This window comes from Saccopteryx bilineata, chromosome 3 (assembly GCF_036850765.1).
Source record: "Saccopteryx bilineata isolate mSacBil1 chromosome 3, mSacBil1_pri_phased_curated, whole genome shotgun sequence".
NCBI classification, from domain to species: domain Eukaryota; kingdom Metazoa; phylum Chordata; class Mammalia; order Chiroptera; family Emballonuridae; genus Saccopteryx; species Saccopteryx bilineata.
In genome coordinates this window covers 61,259,450-61,285,179 of record NC_089492.1, presented here as the reverse complement: position 1 = coordinate 61,285,179, position 25,730 = coordinate 61,259,450, and the positions used below count along the sequence as shown (strand labels likewise).

Sequence of the window (25,730 nt, the reverse complement as noted above, 5' to 3'; positions counted from 1 at the left end):
CTCTGTTCCCCATCTCCTTCTCTCTGCACAAACTGGCTTCTCCTTCTGCACTCTGCCATCTTGGCTTCCTCTCCTCTGCAATGCTAATTTCAGGAACTGAGAGCAAGAGCCCCTGGTCTCCCTTATTTTATAGTGTAGAAATTAAAGCCCTTAAGCCAGTATATAAATAAGGAAGTCTCTGATACAGAGTCACTTATCTGAGGCATAAAAGGGATTCCTCATAAGAGTGCACCACCCCACATCATACAACAGTCAAGAGTGTGGGGAAAAGCTTAGTGGTGAGAAGATCTTAGTATCAAAAGGGTGGGAAAGGCTTAGTCTTAAAACTAAGCCTTAGGCCTATAAGGACCCTGCCTGCTTACAGCCTGTCTCCCACACACAATACAAACTATAAGCAAGCAAACATACATCATATTTGTAAACTTATTTGACCCACAGTGCATTTTGACCATTCCTTCTTTTCTCAGTAAATCAGTGGTTCATTCAGCTTCTCTGCTGAGGATGAGAAGGCTGAAGATGCTGTTCATAGTCTCCAGAAGGTGAGAGCCCAGCAGCAAGGAGTACCTACTACGCCTTGGTAGATCTGTGATTTTGGGACATAGGGGTGGAGGTCATCATGCTCTCTGGAGCAGAGATGGAAATGTTGACTGCCATTGTCATGTGCTCCTTGGGACAGTGTAAGACCTGCCAGGACAGCAGGGATGAGGGAGGTGGCTGAGGCCCCTTGTGTGTGGACTGATTCCTGGACTATGACCAACCAGAGTGGGCACTGGCTCCTTTGTTGGATGGACTTACAGATTTTGGACAATGTGAAATACTCTGATGGGGGTGGGGTGTTGCTTTGCTGGAGGCACTCCTGCTACCCTGGGAAGCTTTTCATACGTCTAGAAAGAAGTCCGAAGACATCTTGTGCTTTTGGCAAAGTGCTCGGAGACTGGTGAAATGTACCTTTGTAATTGTTGAAACTATATGATTTGTGCTGTTATACTTTGTGTAATGTGCTTAATTTCCTTGTGCAGGAATACTTGTGCTTTAGATTGTAAGTGAGCAAAAGGGGTGGAATGTAGGTCAAATAAGTTTGTAAATATGATATATATGTTTGCACGCTTATAGTTTGTATTGTGTGGGGGGGATGTGCTGTAAGCAGGCAGGGTCCTTATAGCCTAAGTCATTAAAGACTAAGCCTTTCCCACCCTTTTAATACTAAGATCTTTTCAACATCCTTCTAAAAACTAAGCTTTTCTCTACACCCTTGACTGATGCATGATGTGGGGTGGTGCATTCTTATGAGGAATCCCATTTATGCCTCAGATAAGTAGCTTTGTATCACAGACTTCTTTATTTGTATATTGGATTAAAGGTTTTGGTTTCTACACTATAAAATGAGGCAGACCAGGGGAAGGGGGAACACTAGCTTAGATCCTGTCATCAGCATTGCAGAGGAGAGGCAGCTAAGATGGTGGAGTGCTGAAGGAGAAGCCAGTTTGTGCAGAGTTTGTGCAGAGAGAAGGAGATGGAGAACAGAGGTGAATAAGGCTGGTGAGGTAGAAACCTTTGATTCTAGGAAAACTCAGATGAGTCAGTGGCTTTGGGAGCCCTGAATGAAAAGGGAAGTGTTTTTCTGCTGTGTGTATTTTCTTGCCTGCCGGGTCTGAGCTAGGATTAAAGGTAATGACCCATCAGTTCTTGGTTCCGTTGTTTCATTACCATCTGTCCGAATCAAATGTGAACCTGCATGGGCCCGGCGGCTCTGATGGTGGCTGTGGCTACTGGCCTTACAGTAACCTATGTATTCGTTCTAGAATTTTTCATTTAATGTTTTCAGAACATGGGTGACTGTCGGTAGCCAAAGCCTCACAGAGTTAAACCTTGGATAAGGGAGGCTTCTGTAGTGAGATTTTTACTGTGATGTGTTTCAGTTTTTGAGCAGGAAAAAAGGAATTACTTAAAATTAAAACTTCACCTTTTTTTATTTTTTTTGTCACTTAGGAATATTAATGCAAAAATGCGGCAGTGAGGAAATGAAAAACCTGGGGAAATACTACATTGCTGCATCCTATGTGAAGTATCTGGAGTCTGCAGGTGCAAGGGTGGTACCAGTAAGGTAGGAGCCAGCGTTTTTTACACTGTGTAAATAAAAACTGTTTTACTTTTAAAATTTGCTTTTATATCTAAAATTAATGCCTTCAGATTGTATTGATTAAATGCAGTACAATTGCACCTGATTTTTGCCACAGCTCTGATGCTTTAAGCCTCTCACTAAACTGCTTAAAGTATGAAGTTATGTTCACAAGAGGTATGTCATATGTATTAAATGGAGAATGAAGTGATAGTTTCCTTTACTCCCCTAAAAGGTGGTCCTCATTAGACATCCTGAGTAAATGGAGTAAAAGGATCTACACTGTTACCCACTATTCCATACTGTTAGGGTAAGGGTGCACTTAAGGAAGAAAGGAGATTTTTAAAAGACCACTTTTGAATTACTTTCACATTCTACTGTAGAATTTGTAAATGACTAAAACCACAGTGTTGCTTCAGTATGAATTACAGGTGTTAAGGTTTTAAAAGAGCTACACTAGTTTTGTGATGTAATGGCCTAGTAAGAATAAAATGATTCATGTCATATTTTGATTTGGAAAGAGGTTGACCATTTTTTTTTTTTTTTTTTTTTTACAGTGACAGAGAGTGAGAGAGGGATAGATAGGAACAGACAGGAACGGAGAGAGATGAGAAGCATCAGTTATTGATAGTTTTTTGTTGCGACACCTTAGTTGTTCATTGATTGCTTTCTCCTATGTGCCTTGACCGTGGGGCTGCAGCAGACTGAGTAATGCCTTGCTCGAGCCAGTGACCTTGGGTTCAAGATAGTGAGTTTTGCTCAAACCAGATGAGCCCACGCTCAAGCTGGCGACCTCAGGGTCTCGAACCTGGGTCCTCTGCATCCTAGTCTGACGCTCTATCCACTGCACCACTGCCGAGTCAGGCGAGGTTGAACTCTTTTAACAAAAATAAAACTTTTTAAGTATTCATAATATCTTATCATCCAAAATTAGCGTACTTTAGAAGCTTCTAATACCGCCATCTAATCCATTTTAGGTGATTTCACACACAAAATACAGTTTTTTTTGTTTGGGGCAACATGCTTTTATAAATAATTCTGCATTAAAAAGCTGTAATCAACAGTACTGTTCAAATAGAATGGTAATAATTATAATGTAAATATTACAATTTAGAAAATCATAACGGAGAGTGGTTTTATGTCTGCCTTCAGAAGGATTATATTCCTGCTTGTTCTTTTACATTTAACTGTCTCTACCCCAAGATGAACATTTGCTTGTGACATTAGTCTTTTAATTCTTTAGTAGCAGACGTAATTTTTAAAATGAAATCTTATTTGGAACCCAGATAACACCAGAGTTTTAGAGCTGAGGGAGAGGCTCCAAAGAGTCTTCAGAACAACGTTTCAAAGTTTTGATCACAGAAGCATTTTCTACAAGCCATTTTTCTGGGACGTTAGTGCTGACAGCATGGATGGGAAGAAGGAAACGGAGCAGGCAGCTGCGCCAGTTCAGAGGCTGTTGCAGGAGGCTAACTGTGGAGTGATGCGGGCTTGGCTTAAGAGTGGTGGTTGGAGGATTGATCTGTGAATGCTGTTTTTAAAAAAATCAGCACAATTTGATGACTAATGGAATAAATGGGCACAGGGAGGAATAGATGAGACGTTTTGAAACTGATGACTCTCCCACTACTGGCATGTAGAACAGAGACACTGACAATATGGCTGTCAACATAGGGGTTAATTTCCAGCTTGGGTTCCCAAAGTTCATGTTAAGTAAATTGTTTGGAGTTAGAATCAGACCATCTTAGAAAAACAATGTGTAATACATAGCAGCTAAAATCCCAGGGTAACCTGCAAAGGATTAACTAATGTAGAATAAGGCAGAGGATCTGCTGTTAATGTTGGGTTTACTTCTGCATTTTGGACGCTTGGAGCCAACTTCTCCAGTTTAGAAGGGAAAAGGAGGAGGACGGGAGCCGTAGGCAAAAATCTGGATGAGGTAAAGAAGTTTGTCTTTGGTCTCTTTCTGCCTTCTTTCTACTACCTTCCCTCTCGGATGCCTGGTTCTCCCAGGTTATCATAGATTTCCACTGTGGGACTTCGTGGGACCCACAGAGTGTCCCCCTGAGAAGGTAGCATGGGGTGCCCTGTGGCTGCTTTTGGTTTAAAATTGTGTTTTGCACACACAGCATTTTAAAACATTTTAAACCTTTACAGTTTGTGAGAGTCTGAACTTCTGGTCTCTCTCTTTCTTTTTTTTTAATAGTTACCTGGAGCTGAGTTGCAGGGGAGCGAGTGCCCTCCACTGGCGACAGTGCTGCCACTCCTTTCCATCACGTGTCATTGGCGTCAGTACCAGGCTTAAACTGTTCTTTCAGTCCAAGGAAGAGTGAACTATTTTTCATACCCTTTTGAGAGGTTCTCTTGCTTCAGAAAACTGACAGCGTGCAAATAACACCTGTGTTCAAAACATGACCTGGCTCTGGCGGGTTGGCTCAGTGGTAGAGCGTCGGGCTGGTGTGCAGGAGTCCTGGGTTTGATTCCCGGCCAGGGCACACAGGAGAAGCATCCATCTGCTTCTCCTCCCCTCCCCTTCCCCTTCCTCTTTGTCTCTCTCTTCCCCTCCCACAGCCGAGGCTCCATTGGAGCAAAGTTGGCCCCGGGCGCTGAGGATGGCTCTGTGGCCTTTGCCTCAGGCGCTAGAATGGCTCTGGTTGCAACAGAGCGATGCCCCAGATGGGCAGAGCATCACCCCCTGGTGGGCGTGCCAGGTGGATCCCGGTTGGGTGCATGCAGGAGTCTGACTGACTGCCTTCCTGTTTCCAACTTCAGAAAAATACAAAAAACAAACAAAAAAAACCAAACCAACAAACATATGACCTGATCTGTTTTTCCTGGCAGGTCTCTGAGGGACTGGAGTTTGTGTGAGCCCTCCCCCAACATTTAACAACTAAGGTCCTTAATAGTGATAAGGAATAGTAAAAAATTTAGTCATGGATGATGTGGGAGCAATTTACTTAGAATCAGTGAAATGACTGAAGCAAGCCGGCATGGCTAGCTGTCAGGAGTCGCTGGGGTGCAGCGGAGTGATCTAAATCCATTCTGTTCCTAATGGCAGTGGTTGCCCATCCTGGTTCCAGCATCCATGGGGAAGACTGTGGGTCCTGAATGGCTTCGTTTTTTGTTGGCACAGTTTGGGCAGATTGAACTGGCAGAATACTGGGAAGGGATAAATTCATATACTGTCTCACTGTCGCTTCATAAGTCATGGCCACCTGCCCGTTTATCCTCCACATAAGGGATTGGTGAGCACCATTGCAATGTTACAAGAAGGATTATTATAACTTCCAAACAGACCTGAGCTTGCAAAGCTCATTTGGACTTAGGGGAGAGCCCAGAGGTGTTTGCTAGCTTAGAGGTGTCTACTTAATAATGGCAGATGTGTTCTTACCCTAAAACTTTTTTCTGCAGCAGAAATGGACTGTAGTTGATATCTGATCATCAGCCTGCTTTTGTGGCAGGTTGAGAGGGCATTATGCCTTGTTATACCGATAAATGGAGGGGTATCCTGAACAGGAGGCTCTCTCTCCTTGTTCTTGCATTTTGCTGAACTTCTGGAAGAGCAAACCCATCTTACTGACTTAGTTAAAGGTTGTAGCCAATTGTCACAGATTAATCCCATTCGTCTTCTCTGGAGAAGGGGAGAAAATCCTCAGTAACATGGTGATTGTTAGGAGGACTTCACAGGGTGTTTGATGAAGGTACCTCAGAATAATTTCCTGGGCAGATTAGGCCAGGCTGCGGTGATCTGCGTGTGTCCATCCCTAGATCTCAGCTCTTCTGACTGAATACACAGCAGGCTCCAGACCTTTGCAGGTGATGGCATGATGCAGGGATGTGGCTTTTCTATGTATTGTTTTTATCTGCCAAAGCTGCCTGTAGTTAAGATGGGCATGTAAATACATTTCTTTATTTACACTGTACATAAAATTATTGATTGGCTAGCAGAGAAATAACCAGTGCCTAAATCTCATGGTTTGTTTTTTAAATAATTTTTTCAATTACTATTAACGTATGATGTTATATTAGTTTCAGGTGTACAACATAACAATTAGGCATTTATATAACTTACAAAGTGATCACCGGTAAGTCTAGTTAGTACCCATCTGACACCGTACGTAATTCCTACAATATTATTGACTGTATTCCCTGTGCTGTACTTTACATCCCTGTTGTAAAACGGGGTACGTGGTGCATGACTGTTTTTATATGTGGCAATCTGTACATCTTAATCCCTTCACCTGTTTCCCCCAGACCTCAGACCCCTCCCGTCTGGCAACGATCAGTTTATTCTTTGTATCTTCAAATCTCCTGGTCTTTAATGTTTTGCATATGAACACATACTTCACAATATTAAACTACATTAGACCACATAAAAACATCTTTACTTGTCTAATTAGCAAAACAAGGATGTAATTATGTGGCTTTCATGTAGTTTGAAAAGATGCCTCTAGGAAAGTAGAGTGGTAATATTATCTAGTATTTAACAATTATTTTGATTTTGGCTTTTCAAGATTAATGTGGTGACTTCATTTAGAGCCTGCCGGTGTTTTTAGGTTTGGGAAGTGGATGTTTTGTCACTGTTTTTCTTGTTTTCAGGTCTGATCTTACAAATGAAGAGTGTGAAAAGCTTTTTCAATCTATTAATGGGTAAGTTGGCAGCATGGCTTGATACGGTGTGTGAGGCCTATGTAGGCTGCTCTTGTGAAGAAGTACGTACAGCCACTGCACGTGATTCCGCGGCATCGTCTTACACTGGTGTGCCATTAGTCTTCTGAGTTCTTATTTTTTATACAGAAAATTACTATTATTATTATTATTAAATTTAATGCAGTGACATTGATAAATCAGGGTACATATGTTGAGAGAAAACCTCTCCAGACTATTTTGACATTTGATTATGCTGCATACCCCTCACCCAAAGTCAAATTGTCTTCTGCCACCTTCTATCTGGTTTTCTTTGTGCCCCTCCCCTCCCCCCACCCCCTCTCTCTCCTTCCTCGCCCCATCCCCCCCCAGGACTCTCACATTTCTCTCTCAACAAAATACTTCCTATAGGAAGATGTGAGAGTCCTGCGGAGAAGGGAGGTTAAGAAATACATATTACACAGTAGACACGTGTAATTCTTTTTTAATGTGTGATACATTCTTTGTTCTTTTAATGCCTGTGTTAAATATTTTGCAGCCCCTTTGAATGTCATGGTATACTGCTTGCCTGGGGGGTTGTAAGTCCTAAGCCTAAGGATATTAATTGGTTTTTTTTCAGAAGGTAATTTGAATAGAACTTGGAAAAAAGTTCTCATAGAAAACTCTCTTTCCCTTTCCATCTCTGTCTCTCTCTTTCTCAGTAACCAAAAAAATATTAATAAATGCACACACCCTTTGAACCAGGAAATTCTTTATAAGAATTTTATTTTACAAATATATTCCCCTACATATGAAGAGTTGAGTCCAAACACGTACACTGTAGTGTTTGAAATACACTCAACTTATTTTTATTTTTTAAGGGGGGGTGTAGCAAGAGATGAGAAGCATCAACTCGTAGTTGCGGCACTGTAGTTGTTCACCAATTGCTTCTTATATGTGCCTTGTCTGGGGTGAGGGGGCTCCAGCCAAGCCAGTAACCCCTTGCTCAAACCAGTGACCTCGGGCTCAAGCCAGCGATCTTTGGGCTCAAGCCAGCGACAGCGACCATGGCATCATGTTGATGATTCCACGCTCAAGCCGGTGAGCATGCATTCATGCCGAATGAGCCCATGCTTAAGCTAGCAGCCTTGTGGTTTTGAACCTGGGACCACAGCATCCTAGGTTGATGCTCTATCCATTGTGCCACCCCTGGTCAGGCAATACACTCAAAATTTCAGAGCCACCCATTAGTTCATCGGTTGGGAATTGGGTAAATAAAGGAGACTATTCAGGTTAGTACACAGATTTTAACAGTAGTTGTTTCTGATTGTGAGTAGGATGGAATATAAGGCTTTTTTTTTTTTTTTTTTTTTTTTTTTTTGTATTTTTCTGAAGCTGGAAACAGGGAGAGACAGTCAGACAGACTCCCGCATGCGCCCGACCGGGATCCACCCGGCACGCCCACCAGGGGTGACGCTCTGTCCACCAGGGGGCGATGCTTTGCCCCTCTGGGGCGTTGCTCTGCTGCGACCAGAGCCACTCTAGTGCCTGGGGCAGAGGCCAAGGAGCCATCCCCAGCGCCCGGGCCATCTTTGCTCCAATGGAGCCTTGGCTGCGGGAGGGGAAGAGAGAGACAGAGAGGAAGGAGGGGGGTGGGATGGAGAAGCAAATGGGCGCTTCTCCTATGTGCCCTGGCCGGGAATCGAATCCGGGTCCCCCGCACGCCAGGCCGACGCTCTACCGCTGAGCCAACCGGCCAGGGCCAATATAAGGCTTTTATAAAAAGAGCTTTTTTTTTTTTTTTTTTCTTTAGCAAGAGAGACAGTGAGGGACAAAGAGGGATAGACATACAGGAAGGGAGAAAGGTGAGAAGCATTAATTCTTTGTTGCAGTATCTTAGTTGTTCATTGATTGCTTTCTCATATGTGCCTTGACTGGGGAGGGGGGTGACTATAGCCAGGCCAGTGACCCCTTGCTCAAGCCAGTGACCTTGGGCTTCAAGCCAGTGACCATGGAGTCATGTCTGTGACTTCAGGCTTAAGCCAACAACCCTGTGCTCAAGATAGTAAGCCCATGCTCAAGCTGGTGACCTTAGCGTTTCAAACCTGGGTCCTCTGCATCTCAGGCTGACGCTCTGTCCACTGTACCACCTCCTGGTTAGGCTTTTTTTTTTTTTTTTAACTTTAAAGCTATGTTCACTTATTTTTAGAAAAGGCTGTGTTTATAACAATCATTTTTCTTCAGTCTTCAGTTCAGTTTGGTTCAGTATTTACTATAAAATCAGTTCAAGTTAGTAAATGTGCAGTGTCCTTTGGCACAAAGATAAACAAGTCCAGGCTAGAATATATGCTAGAACTTCAACATGCATACCGTTAAATGAACAGTACTCTGTGCAGCTTCAGAAGCACCTTTTCTGAGCACTGTGATGCGGTTCGCCCCATCCTGTTGTGGGGTTGCGTGGAGATAAAAGGGCAGAACCTGGCCTTAACAGGGTTTGTCAACTGGGAGGGCAGTCAAGTTTTACTTTATGAAAGGACTTTGGGACTTAAGTGCGGAGTCAGTGAAAAGGGAGAACTGCTATGAGTCTTCCTTGGTCCACTTTAAAAAAAATTGTTTTCCATTGATTTGAGAGAGAGAGAGACAGAGAAAGAGAGAGAAGCATCAACTTGTTGTTCTGCTTAGTTATGCACTGATCGATTGTTTCTCATACATTCTCTGACCAGGGACCAAACCTGGTACGTTGGCATTCCAGGACAAACACTGAGCCACCTGGCCAAGGCCCATTAATCCACTTTTAATTGTAGGGCTTTTTGCATGGTTTTATGGCAGGTGTTCCGACTCAGGATTTATGTTTTCTACTAGACCAGGGGTCCCCAAACTTTTTATACAGGGGGCCAGTTCACTGTCCCTCAGACCGTTGGAGGGCCGGACTATAAAAGAAACTATGAACAAATCCCTATGCACACTGCATGTATCTTAAAGTAAAAAAACAAAATGGGACAAATACAATATTTAAAATAAAGAACAAGTAAATTTAAATCAACAAACTGACCAGTATTTCAATGGGAACTATGCTCCTCTCACTGACCACTGGTGCCCCTTCCAGAAGTGCAGTGGGGGCCGGATAAATGGCCTTGGGGGGCCGCATGCAGCCCGCGGGCTGTAGTTTGGGGACCCCTGTACTAGACTGTGATCTTACTAACAGCAAAACTACTCATCTTTGGCTCCAGGCTAATACTGAACCTGGCTCAAGCAAGAAACATAATATAGTTGTTGAATGAACAACATTCTCAAAAGCATCGTATCTCAAATTTATTTTTAACTTTTCAAAATGTTAATACATTAATTTTTGTAATCTTTTTGACAATCCTTGTTTTAAGACCTGTTGTAATGTTTAAAATTCAGGGTTAATTTAAAAAGTTGATATAAAAACATAGTAAATATTTTTCTATATCTCACCTTGATGGGTAGAGTAAAATCAAATAAAATGTTTGTTACTCTCCCCATTTTTCCTCTAGACTTTTTCTAGAATTGTTATTGTGTCCTTTTTCAAAATTTTCTAATCCCATGCTTATTTCCAAAGATATTTCAGGGTGATAGTAAAGAATTAAATTCTCATGGATATGTAATTCTAGCCTGCATATATTTTTATGATCAGTTTTTTCTTTGTGGTTAGGAAAAATTTCTTTTTGAGCCCAAACTGACTCATGAATATGCTCTCCTATTGATTTGGCATCACGGGTCACCTTAATTTAAACCTACCTGTACTTGGAATTGTATCTCTACTTCATTTCTAGTGCTGTGTACTCTCTACCCCTACCCCATATATTTACCATATAAAAAATAAACTTGATCGAAGTTTTGGAAGAATATGCACAAAAGTATTCTTAACTGTAATAATTTATAAGTGGGAGGGGATTATAGATATTTTATATTTTCTTAAGCCTTTTCTCATTTTCTGTAATGATCTTACTGCTTATATATAAGGAAAATATTGTTTTAAACAAAAAGATTGTTTGGTTTCTGTGGAGGAGGGGTTGAAATGCACACTCTCTGATGTTGTTTCAGGGTCCTTTTCCCTGGAGGAAGTGCTGACCTCAGTCAGTCGGGTTATGCCCGCACAGCCAAAATATTTTACAACCTCGCCAGACAGGTAAATATCAGTTGTTTCTTTGTCTTACTTTTCTAGATGGGTTTGTGTGATTTCCCATGGGGATAATTCCTTTTCAAGCATATGGTAATGTGAAGCCTAATCCGGAGGGACCTGAAACATGGAATACATGAACAAAGTCCATCAATTACACATCAAAGCTTTATTGTCTAGCTTGGCCAAGCTGCGGCAACTCCGACAGAAATCTGAGAGAGAGTGCGCCAGCCCTTTGTTCTACCTAGTTCTTATAGTTTTGTAAGTGGGAAGTACAGAAGCAAAAATTGTAATTAGGAGCCCTTTACCACTATTGGTTATAGTCATATGTCCTTTAACATGATAGGACCATGTTCAATTTGCAAGCCATACATCATTTTGGAGAAAACAAAATTTACAAGTTAACACAATGGTAGAAAGATGTCTCTTTACATATCAAAAGGCATTCCTATATTATCTAGTGTTTATCTGCTATCTCTCTGTCCAGAGTCACACACACATTTACATAGGAGAGGTAGTTTCTGTGGGAACAAATGCCCGCAAATGGCTCACTGCTATAAGAAAAGGTTTATTTTGGCTTTTCTCTCCCTGCACCTGGCTAGCCATTCACCCCTTTCCCCATAGGCGTGGTGGAATGTCTGGGAATCCATGTTTTCCTCCCCTTTGCATTTACAATACAATGCCAAGGGCCATCCTGGTCATGCCAATCACACAGTACATAGACTATTTCTCACAATTTCTCTGCACACCTTAACCCAAATTAATAAAATGTTCTTCAAGCCTTCCCAAAAACTAATATTAGTTTTTGGCACCCTACAACACCTGCAGGTGAAGAGGCGCAGTGGCTTCTCAGGGCTCCTCAGTAATACTTCCTCCACAGTTAGCCCAGCCTCCTCACCCCTTTACCTTGTGAGGTGCCTGCTGGAGAGCAGCCAGGGGCACCTAACACTCAGTTTCTACTTCATTTAATTCGGGGATCTGGGGGACCTTTAGAGCCCTACTGACGGCCCTCGCCATTAGCACTCAGTAATGGCAGCTGGTCCTTATGGTGGCTTATTAAGCTGTTTTTATTATGTACTGGACGTTGTTCATATGTTGTTAATTTTCATCTCCTCTTGGAAGCTGCTCGTGGTCCTGACTCATTCCAGCCTTGCTGATGTTTCTTTGTGGTTACCTTCGCTTTCACTTCCCAAGCAGAGCCTCCAGCTTTCTTTGTGATGTCTCACCTTGGGTCTGCCTTTTACCACAACTCAGACCCTTATTATTTCTCCCCTGAACTTTAACAGTGATTTTTAAACTAATAGTGCTGGAACCAGTATCTGCTTCCTTTTCCTTAAATATTTCCCTAAAGAACCGCATTTAGCATATGAAGTACTTGTTTGAACACTTAATGGCTAGACTAAGTTACCTGTCCTCTTTTATAGCCTGTGGGTGAAGACACAGTATATTCACAGCCCACCTTTCCCAGCCTTTCCTTCTGCACATAATTGAAGCCAGGTTGGTATTTCCAGCACACATTCTGTGTCCTCCTACTTTTAAACCTGGTTAGTGGCACAGTAGATAAAGCATCGAACTGGGACATGGAGGACCCAGGTTCGAAACCCCAAGGTCTCAAGCTTAAACGCTGGCTCATCTGGTTTGAGCAAGGGGTCACTCGGTCTGCTGTACTCCCGCCCCCCATCAAGGCACATATGAGAAAGCAAGCAATGAACAACTAAGGTGCCGCAGTGAAGAATTGATGCTTCTCGTCTCTCTCCCTTCCTGCTTGTCTGTCCCTGTCTCTGTCTGTCACATGTGCGCACGTGCGCACACACTCACAAACAACTTGATTAGTCTGTCTGCTGCTCCATCCTCGACTGGTTTCTCAGCTGTCCTCTGAGGCTGAGACTCTGTTCTTCTGGAGAGATTCTCTGCCGCCTCCCACTGCAGTGGCTCCCACACTCTCTTCCCTTTTAGAGTATTTTTTAGAATTGCTCAATCATTTATCTGGCTCCGACTCTACACTATGTCAGGGTCTGTGACCTGAAAGGTGACTTATTATGGTTCAGAAGACAGAGTATCTTGCAGTTAGCCATTCCCATCTCATCAGATTACATGATTCTGATGCCTTTGGAGGTATTCTCGTTTCATATTATATGGTTCCCATGTGCTTAGGATTTGTTCAGGTTTTAAAAAACAAGTGAACAAAATTGAAATTTTATAGTGTGATTTAAAATGCATTTGAAAAATATATAGGGACATTATAAATTAGTCGTTCCTCCTTTTCTGTATAGAGACTCATAACCAGCTTGCTCAATTTAAAAAAAAAAAGGAAGCACATACAAAGATCTGTTTTTTAAAAACTATAATTAGCTAGTTGAAGATTTCACAAAAGGAAAAAAGCGTAGCAACCTGCACTTCTTTATTTAGCTCTGTCATGGGTGGGGGTCCCGCAAGCCCTCAAGGAAGAAGCCCCAGGAAGTGAGTGATCTGTTAGATCTGCCCAGGCCGCTCTGCGCTCTGTGTCCTTGGCTCTGTTGGTCTGTGTGGGCATCACAGCCAATAAAAGGTGTGGTTTCAGGAAGTGAGGACTTAATAGTTAGCTGAGAAATTACATCTGGTACATATGAAACAGAACAGTTAATGTGTTTAAGTAAGTGGAGTAAGACCCTTCAACTTAACATATAGTTTTAACTTCTAAAAATAAAATTTTCCAGACCTGTAGATAAAATGTTAAGAATCCTACCTCAGAATAGAAAGTATAGGAATTAATGTAATTCTCTATTTTTCTCAGGAACAGAACCTCCCCCCCCCCCCAAACCCAACATTTCGTCATTTAAAATGAGTTATCGTTAGATTATATTTTATAGTCTATGTTGGGAAATTTGTTTTTAGGAAAGTTACAAAACTCATTTTTGTAACTATCAGCACATAGTATTTTTTTCTTCTTTTAAGTGAGAGGTGGAGAGGCAGAGACAGATTCCCGCATGCACCCTGACTGGGTGAAGACCAAGCAAGCCCCCTACCAGGCAATGCTTTGCCCAGCTGAGCTGCAGCTCTGTTGCTCAAAAACTGAGCTATTTTAGTGCCTGAGGGTGAGGCCATGGAGCTATCCTCAGTGCCTAGGGTCAACTTGCTCAAACTATTCGAGCCATGGCTATGGGAGGAGGAGGAGGAGAGAGAGAGAGAGATAAAGGAGGGGAGAGGGATAGAAAAGCAGATAGTTGCTTCTCCTGTATGCCCTGACTGGGAATTGAACTTGGGACTTCCACACTCTGGGCTGATGCTCTACTGCTGAGACAACTGGCCAGGGCCACATATGGTTTTAATCTGGAGTTAACCAGAAAACTCAGCCATTAGAATAGTTTTCCGACAGTCATGCTAGTTGTTGTGACTTACTTGAAGAAACTCAGTACATTTGTACTTATTTAGTTGACTATTTTACTCATTAAAAATCTGTTTTACTTTTTTTTAGCCTTTTTCTTACTGACTGTTCCTTCCCTTCCAGATCATGGATTTCACCTAATTAGCTGAAGGTGGTATAATGCAGCTGCAGCTGGTAGTATGAATTCTGAGATAATGCAGGAAGGAGTGTGTTTAAAACCAGACAATCATCTAAAGAGACAAGATTTATAGGAGATGCAATAATAGGCATTTTATCTAACACTGTCTTTGATATATATAGTCTCTGTTACTTATATTATTTGGTAGTTGATTGGCAGATATAGTCTTTTTCCCAGCATAACTGGGATAGTTGGATAGTTTGATTGATTAAAACTGAATTATTATGTGGGAGCTTGGTCTGAAGAGAGATTGAGTAATAGCCTACCATGCAATCTGAGAGATTCTTCAGAAATTCATATATAACTCAGGTGCCTGTCTTGTAATGACAAACCAAATATATAATTTTTGTTTGGAAAAGTTTGAATAAGCTTAGTTTTTTCTTTCAAAGAGTTTTGATGCTGGAGACTACTTTCCTGTGTGGGGCACATGCCTTGGATTTGAGGAGCTTTCATATGTGATCAGTGGAGAGAACTTACTAACTCACACCAATACTGTTGCAATTGCAATGCCGCTGAACTTCACTGGAGGCAAGAATTCTCTTTTCCACCCTTTAAAAAGTTAACTGGGAAGGATTAGTAAGTAGAAAATATCAAGTTAAAAATGCTCGTAACATTTATTAGTCTTTTAATTATTTACACCGGCTGAAGGTGTGATTGATCACTTTTCCCTTGGTTGTCTACTCTGTTTCAGTCCCAGCCTGGGTGTACTACAGTTCAGTTCTGACTCGAACCACTTGGAGTTAGTGCAGACTCCAGAGTTAAAGGGTATCTCCCCAACTAGACTGCCCAAATTTCAGACATAGCCTCAGTTCATGTCGCCAGGCCACTCACACTTCTGACCAGCTGGCCACAAATTTGAGGATTCCCACAAACCCCTTTAAGTTCTGTAATTTATTAGAATGGCTCAGAGAACTCAGGAAAGTGTGTGTTTGCAGTAACAGTTTCATCATAAAGGATACACCTCGGATGAGGTCTGGGAGAGAATGTAGAGCACTGTGCCCTCTCCCTTTGAGTCAGTGCACATCCCCTCCTGGCATATGTCTGTTCACTTACCTGTGAGCTTTGGTGTCAAGAGTTTGTATTGGTGTTTCATTGGGAAGACATGATTGATTAAATCACTGGCTGTGGGACTGAATTCAGTGTCTGGTCCCCCTCCTATTCTTGGCTCAGAGTCCTTACTTACTCTAATCTTGGGCTTAGCCTTTTTGAGGACCAGCCTCAGTCTGAGGCTCTCTAAGAGGCTACTGTGCATCACTCATTAGCATGACAGAGACACTGTGATCACTCAGGAAATTCCAGGGTTTTAGAAGCTCCCTCCAGGAACTCAGGAAACCAGATAAATTCTTTATTATGCCAGTCTGTAAATAGATAATGATTCTTGTAGGTCACTTGATCTCTGAATCTTCAGTATTGAATGTTGCCAGCTATTCCTGTTCTCATAAGGACTTTGGATGGATGGAAAGCGGTAGTAGTTATACATGGAGCCCAGAGAATGCTCTATACTTGAAAGCTCTTCCTCACATTATCTCACTTAAGTCATTGTGAGAATCCTGTGGGAAGTATATCTGGTATATCTGTTAGGTCAGTCAGCTTTGGTTGTATGTTGTGAAAACCCAGTTTATATAAAAAAGGAATGCATTCCATTGAAGTGAGGTCTCAGTCAGGGACAACTGGTGTCAGGACCTTGAACACCACCAGGAATTTATTCTTTTGCTGGTTTTTGAGTCTGTGTGTCAGGCTCCAGAGCTTTCAGGGAGGTATATTGCTTTTTTTTTTAACCTATTTACTGAATAGACATTTCTTGGTCTGGTTGATTTTCTTTTCAACATGGTTGGTATTTTTAACCTTGTAAGTCCCAGATACCTTTAAAAATATGTTGAAAGTTCTGGATCTTTTCCTGGGGAAACAAATTTTACCTGTTTTTCAGTGCTGTATAGAGCAGTGGTCCCTAACCCCCGGGCCATGGACTGGACTGGTACCAGTCCACAGAGAAAGAATAAATAACTTATATTATTTCCGTTTTGTTTATATTTAAGTCTGAAAGATGTTTTATTTTTAAAAAATAACCAGATTCCCTCTGTAACATCCGTCTAAGACTCACTCTTGACTCTTGTCTCGGTCACGTGATACATTTATCCATCCCACCCTAAAGGCCGGTCCGTGAAAATATTTTCTGACATTAAACTGGTCCGTGGCCCAAAAAAGGTTGGGGACCACTGATCTAGAGAGCTCAAAATTCTCTTGCTTCTGGCCAGCCTGCTGTTTATCATGTCAGAAGAATCTTAGTTATTCATATAAATGTTCTAGAGGAAGAACACTTAAATATGGAGCATATTTGAATTTGTATGTTACACTAATTATGTAATTGACTGGGATACTTCTGTGGAAATGATGTGTTTTGCTTAGACGTTTTGATATGTCTTAATAACAAACAGCCTCTCTTTGGAGATTAATGACTTCAGTGGATTTTATTTTTTCTGTGTTCAGATTATTTCCCTTGTACTTAAATCATTTCAGATATCTCAAAGAGCAGAATGTTCAAGAATTTTCCTGCTGACTTGTTGCGGTCATTAGGAGCAGAGCCTCTGACTGCAAATTTCCACAAGTGGAGCCTCTCCACGACGGTATCACACTAATTACTTAATGCAATTCATGCACTGAGATTAATTATAGGAATATTTATTTTGTTTTACTTTTATACTCCAGAATTTTACAAAGAATGAAAAATTAAAACAGTTTTTCAGTGTACTGACTACAAATACTAAAGACGGAATTGAGTTTATTTCCACAGTGGAAGGTATGTATCACACTACAGGTAACACTTTTTCACATATTATGTTTATTTTGTTTTGTTTTTTTTAAATTTTATTTATTTTATTTTTACAGGGACAGAGAGAGAGAGTCAGAGAGAGGGATAGATAGGGACAGACAGACAGGAATGGAGAGAGATGAGAAGCATCAATCATTAGTTTTTCATTGCGACACCTTAGTTGTTCATTGATTGCTCTCTCATATGTGCCTTGACCGCGGGCCTTCAGCAGACCGGTAACCCCTTGCTGGAGCCAGCAACCCTGGGTCCAAGCTGGTGAGCTTTTGTTGTTTTTTTTTTTTTTTTTTTTTTGCTCAAGCCAGATGAGCCCGCGCTCAAGCTGGTGACCTCAGTGTCTCGAACCTGGGTCCTCTGCATCCCAATCCGATGCTCTATCCACTGCGCCACCGCCTGGTCAAGCTATTTTGGTTTTATAGTTTTCTTTCTCATGAATAAAATCATGCTAACTTTGGGGCCTGAGGATGGAAGTTAGGGTACTTTTGGAGGCAGGAATCATCTTTTCTCCATGCTCCAAAGCTGTTATGGTTTACCTGGGTCACCTCTAGGATGGGGTGGTGAAGAGGAGAGAAGTAAAGAGAGTGATGAAGAGCCTGACCTGTGGTGGCGCAGTGGATGAAGCGTTGACCGGGAACACTGAGGTCACTGGTTCAAAACCCTGGCCTTGCCAGGTCAAGCAAGGCACATGTGGGAGTAGATGCATTCTGCTCCTCCTTCCTTCTCTCTCTTTGTTAAAAAAAAAAAAAAAAAAAAAAAAAAAAAAAAAAAAAGAGAGAGAAAAAAAAAAAAAAAGAATAAAGTCTTTAAAAAAAAGTGGCTTATTTTTTAAAAAAAAATTTTTATTGAATTAATTGGGATGACATTGGTTAAGAAAGTTATAGGTTTCGGGTGTACAATCCTATAATACATCATCTGTATATTTTATTGTGTGTTCATCAACCAAAGTCAAATCTCTTTCCATCACACTGACCCTTTTTTACCCTCTTCTGCCTCCCCTCTAAACCCTTTCCCTCTGATAATCACCATGCGGTTGTCTGTGTCTGTGAGCTTACTGGGTTTTGTTGTTTTGTTTTTTTGCTTAATCCCTTCCTATTTATCACCCAGCAGTATAGCTGGTTAAATACCTTGACGGATTCTCCTCCAGATAACAACAACAGATGTAATTGACATACAGAGAAACATCTTCCAAAAACATTGGTGAAGTGGCAAGAAATTAAGGCTGTTTGGGCCGGAAACTACAAGAACTGAGTGGAGTATTGAGGTGGGGCCAGCTGGGAGGCAGTGGGCGATTTGTCCAGGAGCCTGGCAGGCAGAGAGCACCAAATGTGTATGCTTGGTTTGGAACTGAGGACTTCTTGGGTGTTAGCTGAGCAAGATGACCGCTACAGCACGGAAACCCACTGAAGTGGAATATTTAAGCCAGCGTTATTATTAAATAAGGAGAACTTGAGGCAAAGCTTAGGAAACCCCCTACATAGAGAGGACCCCATGGAGCAGGACGTGAAGGCTGCACTACAGTGAATCCTGCCTGCGGAACAGCAAAGAGATCGCCCATCTTGAATTCTGGCACTGGGGAGTGGGGTAGTAAATAAGCCTGAACATTCGTAATAACAGGCTCAAGTATGAGTTGCATGTACTAACTGGGAAGTTCGAGAAATCTCAGCTCAAAAATTGATGTTTAAAGTTGTCTCAGACTGGTAGTACCACCCCGCCCCCCATGCCAGTGCATGGCAGGTAGTAAATCATTCTCTCTGGAGGAACTTACAGTTATTGCAGACTTTAAGGCATGTCCATAGTAGGAGGTTTTAAGGAAAATGAGCAGTTCATAGCCATCAAGTCACAAATGCATAAGGAAGCAACATACCCTGAATGAAAATTTGGAGAAACAATAGGCAGCAGCCTTTGAATTGGTGAGGCTGGTTAGTGCTGCCTGAGAGGCCAGGACACTGGGCTGGCAGAACCTGGAATGAAGCGGAAGCAGCTCAGGTTATATATATCACTGGTCTGTTTGTGTAGGCAGGTCAAACCCCTAAGGGTTTAGAAACAGTATCTGGGGAATGCTGGGGAAGGGCGGTCTACCCAGTCTGAAGTGGATTTATCATCTGAGCCTAGCAGCTTCTCTTTAACCATTTTCCCTCCGGTATTACTTCAGGCAATAGCATAGCCATTCACCACATCATCCAACCTTAGACACCTGGCAACTGTCTTTGACTTCTGCCCTCATTTTCCACATCTAGGAATTCCTGTCTCCATCCACTTCGCAAATTCTGCTTAGACGTGTGACCTCTCTATCCGGCCTACCCTGTCCAACTTCAGCATTAAGTACCTTCCACATGGATTGTCCCAGTGGCCTCCTGACTGTTCCACAAATCTGCTTTCCAGCTAGCCTCTCTGAGCCTTCTGAAGTGCGGTCTGATCAAATTCCTTGAGTGGTCCGCAGTGGTTCTTTAACACTCGGAGGGTAAAGTCCAGATGCGCCAGGTTGTTTACTCCCTGATCTTTCCCTGTCTGTGCCGCTAGCCCGTATTTCTGTGCATGCCGTTCAGTACACACAGCCCTCCACAGAACAATGTTTCTTGCCCCTGTGCTTTTCCTTATGTCTGTCCTCTGGAAAGCTTCCCTCCCTGGTCCCTTCTTTCAATGCACTCTTGGCTAGCCTTGAAGACCCATGTCAGGCTTACCTCCTCCTAGAGGCTGTTACTCTTCCTCTCTGCATTATCAGCACCCCACCTTTCTGACCTAGGAATGTCCGTTTTTGCATGTATTTGCTTATGTTCTGTCTTTCCTCTAAGGCTAGGAGCACAGTGAGAGATAGACTGTGTCTTATTATTATTTGTATTTCCAGGACTTTTTATAAACCTCAATAGATGTTGAGTGAATGGCTAATTATTTAAATGGAAGAGTATTGGGTTGGAACTTAGGGGATCAAGTTCCATGTTGGTTCTACTTCTGGCGATGTCATCATGCCAAGCTTCTTTGGAAATTTTATCATCTGAAAATTTTTCTGACACCTGCTAGATGGGAACACCTGAGTAGCTCTATTATTTGCATGTTTTCATTCTTCACATTTATATTCTAAATTAGGTAGGGCATGATTCCTGCAGTTGTCAGGAACCTATATTGACCTTTTAATAAGGCAGTTTACTAAAGAAGAGTAAATCTTACTTGTTTCTGAGTGTCAGTGTTTATTTGTAACCATTCCTCCACCCGTTCATCTGTCTATCTGATAAGTCCTTGTTACAGTTTATTACTTAAGACATTTCTTATTCTAAATAATACTGTTTTATGTCTTAAAGATATATATTAGGGGACCTGGCTGGTGGCTCAGTGGATAGAACATTGGCCCAGCATATGGATGTCCTGGGTTTGATTTCTGGCCAGGGCACACATGAGAAGCAATATCTGCTTCTCCCACCTCCCTCTCCCATGTCTCTCTCTCCCTCCTGCAGCCAGTGGCCCCAGGTGCTGAGGATAGCTCTGTTGGAGCACATCAGCCTCAGGTGCTAAAAATAGTTTGTTACTAGAACATTGGCCCCAGATGGGGTTGCCAGGTGGATCCTGGTCAGGGCACATGTGGGAGTCTGCCTCACTATTTCCCTTCCTCTCACCTAAAAAAAAATACACACACACACACACTAGACAAATTTCTAGTTAACTATTGTAACAGTTCATTTTCTAATCATCTAGCCTGTGAATTTCCTGCTGGTAGTTTCATGTGTTGTCCTGGTCAAGAGAGAAAGTGCCAAGTCACAAGGAGGTAGGGAGACAGAAGGGGATAGGGTGGAGTGACCAGAGCTGCTTGCCAGTACATGGTTTTCTCTAATGAACCCCAAGAAGGCAAGGATAAAATGTTTTCTTCTGGTGACATGATCTCCAGTGGTGGACCCACCTGGGATGTGGGAGGACAGTGCTCTTTTCCTTGGGATTGCTACTTCCAGCTAATTCCATTTCTCCACATCTTTTCCAATGATAGTCATAGCTATGAAGCAGAAACAATAGAAGTGTTTTTTTTTTCTTTCCAATTAAAATGAGGAAAGGAATATGTGAAGAAGAGATCAGTATATAAATTTTTTGGCAGGTAAATATTTAAAAAAAGGAATATTTAAGAATATATAAAAAGTAGAGCCAGTAATGTAATGAACTCCCAGGTACCTGTATCCTAAGTTTCAATAACAATCAACACTTACGTGGCCATTCCTATTTCATATCTACTGTTTTTCCTCACTGGATTACTTTTTGACATAAATCCTAGGGAATCATATTATTGTTATATGTAAAGATATTTAAGAATTTTAAAAATAATATAGCACCAAAAATCTTTCACCCAAATTTAAACTTTTAGAAACTTAAAACTTGGTGCCACGAAGTCATGAATCATGCCACAGTCTGAGAGAAAGTTGTAGTTTAGGCTGAGACATTCTGGCCTCGCTATGTAAAAGGACACCAGAATTGCTGACATAGCTGGTTCTGAATATGTCATTGTGGGAGGGGATGCACATGTGGTGTGAAGTAGAGGGCAAGGAGACCCGTCATGGAAGAGACTGTCACTCATAAAAAGGTGCACTTGACTATTGAACTAAAATATATTCAGAGGCTTAGCTGTTTTACTCTACTCTGACTATCCAGTAAAGTGAATCATATTACAAATTGTAAAATGTGGGAAATCAGGGAAATACTGTATTGTGAATTTTCACATTGACTGAACTGAAACCCTTTCTTTTGTACCAGAGAATGCATAATTTTACTTTGTCTGACATAGTAACTTAAAGTATGTGTTACAGAGAACATAAAACATAATTTGATTATAAGTAAATATTTACTAGATTGTGTTCTTCGTGCAGGTTACAAGTATCCAGTGTATGGTGTCCAGTGGCATCCGGAGAAATCCCCTTACGAGTGGGGGAAATTCGGTGGCATTTCCCACGCACCTAGTGCTGTGAAGGCTGCATTTTACTTAGCGGAGTTCTTTGTTTCTGAAGGTAATGTGTGGTTATATATTCTTATCATTCTTTTAGTGCAATTTTGAAGGAAATGCCTTTCTCCGAACTTCCATTGATATATATTCTTGATCTTTTGATGCTGTGTTTTTAACTTTTAAAAAATCATGTAAAATTCCTGAAATTGAGTTATTAGGCATTGAAATAAAACCAGGATAGTGATTTCAATTAATAGTATTGTACACTTTAAAAGTGGGCTGAATTCTTGATCAACAGCATAAAGATTGTTGAATACCTTTTTTAAAATTTCTCCTCCACTTCTTTTTAGGAATAATGCTTTGATTATAACATTCTCTGAGAATTAGATGTTATTTTTTTTTCAAGGCAGTTTTATAAATTGGCTATATACCCACCTCTCTGATTTTAAGGCTGCCTGTCTATAGGGCACATTAGAGAGAGTGAAGCTTTGCATTTTTTTTTCATGTTTGTGGGAAAAGTTGAGAACTTGGTTGTAGATGCTTATGTTTACCTGAGTGATCCTGGGACAAGACAAAGCTACAGACACAACTCTGGTGAGGTCTGGCCATTGAACACTTCAGTGAGCCTTGTTGGCATCTATCTCCAAGCTTAGTCTAAGTTTTTAGCAGCCCTCCTGCCCATGCTGGCAAGTAAAGTACTTCTTCCCATGTTCACTCCTTTAGAATTATGCTCAGATGATTGGGTAGTTTCATGACAGAAACCCCAAATTAAAAGAAAAATATGTTCTTCCATGTGTAGTATTAGTCACGAGAAAACATTTCTGTGTTGTGTGTGTCAGAGTCAACAAGAGCAGGGCAGAGCAGTTTGCTGCAGTAATAACCTCAGGTGCTAAAAATAGTTTGGTACTAGAACATTGGCCCTGGTTAATACTACCAAGCATTATACTACTTGGTCTTTATTTTCCAAAGATGCCATAAAAGCCTGTAGTTCCTTTATCTTACCTGTAGGATCGAGTCTGAGCCTTTACTTGCTTTCTTTCTTTCATTATTATTATTACTAAGTGAGAGTTAGGGAGGTAGAGAGATAGACTCCTGCATGCGCCCTGACTGAGATCCATCTGGCAAGCCCCTATGGGGTGAGATCTTCCCATCTGGGGCCGTTGCTCCGTTGCTTGGCAACCAAGCTATTTTAGCACCTGAGGCAAGGCCATAGTGCTATCCTCAGCACCTGAGGCCAACTTTGCTCGAATGAGCCATCGCTGCAGGAGGTGTCATGGACCCGTGTGACAAGGATATTCAGGTCCCAAGCGAGAACGCTGCAGAATTAAAGAAAAGACTTAAAGAATTAAAAAATATAAAGATGGTTTTGGGAGGGCTTTGCAATTACTGCTGGCAGAAACACCGCCCTAGCAGAAAAAAACATGGCCACCCCCAGAAACCGCATCCTCCTTTATTTTATAGGGCAAAGTGGGCAATTAGCAAATCAATGACTTTTCTGATTACAGTTTCCAAGCCCCAAGAATTCCATCAAGTGCAAAAAACCCCCACCAATACTTAACATCCTAATTTTACATAAAGAGGAAACTTGCTTCCAGTCTTTTCTGGAGAACATGGGAGGCAGGACGAGCATCACAGCTAACATGGAGGTGTGGGGAAGGGCAGCAGCCAGTTCCCCACACCTCTGTCCCCCCAAAATCTAACTGCAAAACCCTGTTGACTCTTCAGTCCCTAACAAGGAGGTGGGAGGGGGAAGGGTGGGAAGCAGATGGGCGCTTCTCCTGTGTGCCCTGGCGGGGAATCAAACCCAGGACATCCACACACCAGGCTGATGCTCTACTGCTGAGCCAGCTGGCCAGGGCCTTTACCTGCTCTCATGCTGAAGTGATGCAGGCCCACTTCCCCATGCCTCTCTGTTCATATTCCTGCCTGATGGGTGGAAATTGCCTCACTTCTCCGTCCGCCTCAGCCCTGCCAGTTTCTCTACCCTCTTTACTCTTGAAGCATCTGAATGAAGACTATAAAAATATTCCTATATGATCCTGTGTGGTTACTGGACTAGATTCCTGAGCGTGCAGACCTGGCCCGTGTGTATTTCCATCCCCGGGCTCTGCACCAGCTCTTGTACGCAGTAGGCACTCGGTGTTTGATGCACAGGGAGTGAGCACCACCGGGTCAGGGCGGGCAGACGTGGCTGCTGTGTCCGCAGTGACGCTCAGCATCAGGTGCTGCTTCATTTGGGGGAAGTGCTGTGAGGCATGTCTCCTTTTTGGTGGTATTTTCCCACTTAAAACTGATGATAAGATGAGATGTTATGAAATAGCCTTTTGAAAATTATATGCTATCTTTTAAAAAATTCACATTTTCTTTTTCTTGCAGCTCGGAAAAATGATCATCATTTTGAATCTGATGTTGAAGAGGATAAAGCACTGATTTATCAATTCCATCCAGTTTATACTGGAAATATTTCTTCATTTCAGCAAAGTTATATATTTAATTGAAAGCCTTCCATATTGTAAGACAGAAATTTTGAATCATCCCATGATGAAATTATTTTAATAACTTGATACGGCAATGGTGGAAAGCCGTAGGGATTTCTTCTCTATGATGCTCCTGGCTCTGAATTTTCATTCAGTATATTGACAGTTTATATCACATTTGATAATTATTCAGTGGGGCAGATAAATAATCATAGTGTATTTCATGTAAAAGCTTTCTTTTATCTCAAGATTAGAAAAAATAAATTCATTGAAAATACAAATATTTTATTTTTTTCAATTGAGTCTAGAAATAAATACCCCCCCCACCAGCCAAACCATCCTCTCTGAAGACTCTTTAAATCCTACTTCTAGTTCATTGTGCTATCTCTCTGCTTTGAGTTTCAGAAGTACTGCATGTGTGTGTGTGTGTGTGCGTGCGTGTGTGTGTGTGTACACGTGTGTGTGTGTGTACACGTAAGTACGTACACGTTCCCCTTTCTGCTGCTTCAGCTCCGCAGTTCAAGTGCACACCTACTGAAAGCCAGGTCTGTGCCTGGAACTTCTCATCTCCCACAATGCCCAGCACAGCAGGCCCTCAAGAAGTACTTGTGGCTTACTGCGAATATACTTTTTGCCATGGAAAATACTGAAAGCTATCATACATTTGTCAGTCGGCTTCCCTGTCCCACCCCCCACCATCCTGTATGCTCTCACAAACTCTGAAATTTAGGAAGTCCTGGGGACAGCCAAGCAGGGGAAGAGGAGATTTTTAGAGCTGCCTCTGATAGACAGTGTCTATGCATCTGTCCTTGGTCCTCTACAGCTGCTGCTAGAGAAGTGGACGCATCTAGGAACAATATTCTGTAGCTACTGAGATAAGCCATAAATTGTGGTCAATAAGGCCAACAGAATATAGAAATCAAAAGGGATTAATGTTCAGCTAAAAAGGACTTGGATAAAAGTGTGGTGCATTTAGTTTCTGTCCATAAGCATGAAGATTCTTTGTTAAAACTTGTCAGATGTGCCATTTCTGGCTAATTTCATGTATTTCCCCACTAGAAATAGGTAGTGGCACTGTTA

At 41.9% G+C, this 25,730-nt stretch overlaps 1 protein-coding gene across 1 annotated transcript in view; it reads left to right on the top strand.

Annotated features, from left to right (window-relative positions):
• The window catches only part of GGH (gamma-glutamyl hydrolase), a 35,401-nt gene extending 10,470 nt beyond the window's left edge, over positions 1 to 24,931 (top strand). Inside the window, exons 2-9 of the mRNA XM_066266205.1 lie at positions 1,990 to 2,104; positions 6,719 to 6,769; positions 10,814 to 10,898; positions 14,821 to 14,959; positions 16,949 to 17,055; positions 17,138 to 17,228; positions 22,100 to 22,237; positions 24,550 to 24,931. Of these exons, the coding sequence (XP_066122302.1) occupies positions 1,990 to 2,104; positions 6,719 to 6,769; positions 10,814 to 10,898; positions 14,821 to 14,959; positions 16,949 to 17,055; positions 17,138 to 17,228; positions 22,100 to 22,237; positions 24,550 to 24,671 (848 nt within the window). The 3' untranslated portion in view covers positions 24,672 to 24,931. The remainder of the gene's footprint in view (positions 1 to 1,989; positions 2,105 to 6,718; positions 6,770 to 10,813; positions 10,899 to 14,820; positions 14,960 to 16,948; positions 17,056 to 17,137; positions 17,229 to 22,099; positions 22,238 to 24,549) is intronic.
• Positions 24,932 to 25,730: the final 799 nt, after the last annotated feature.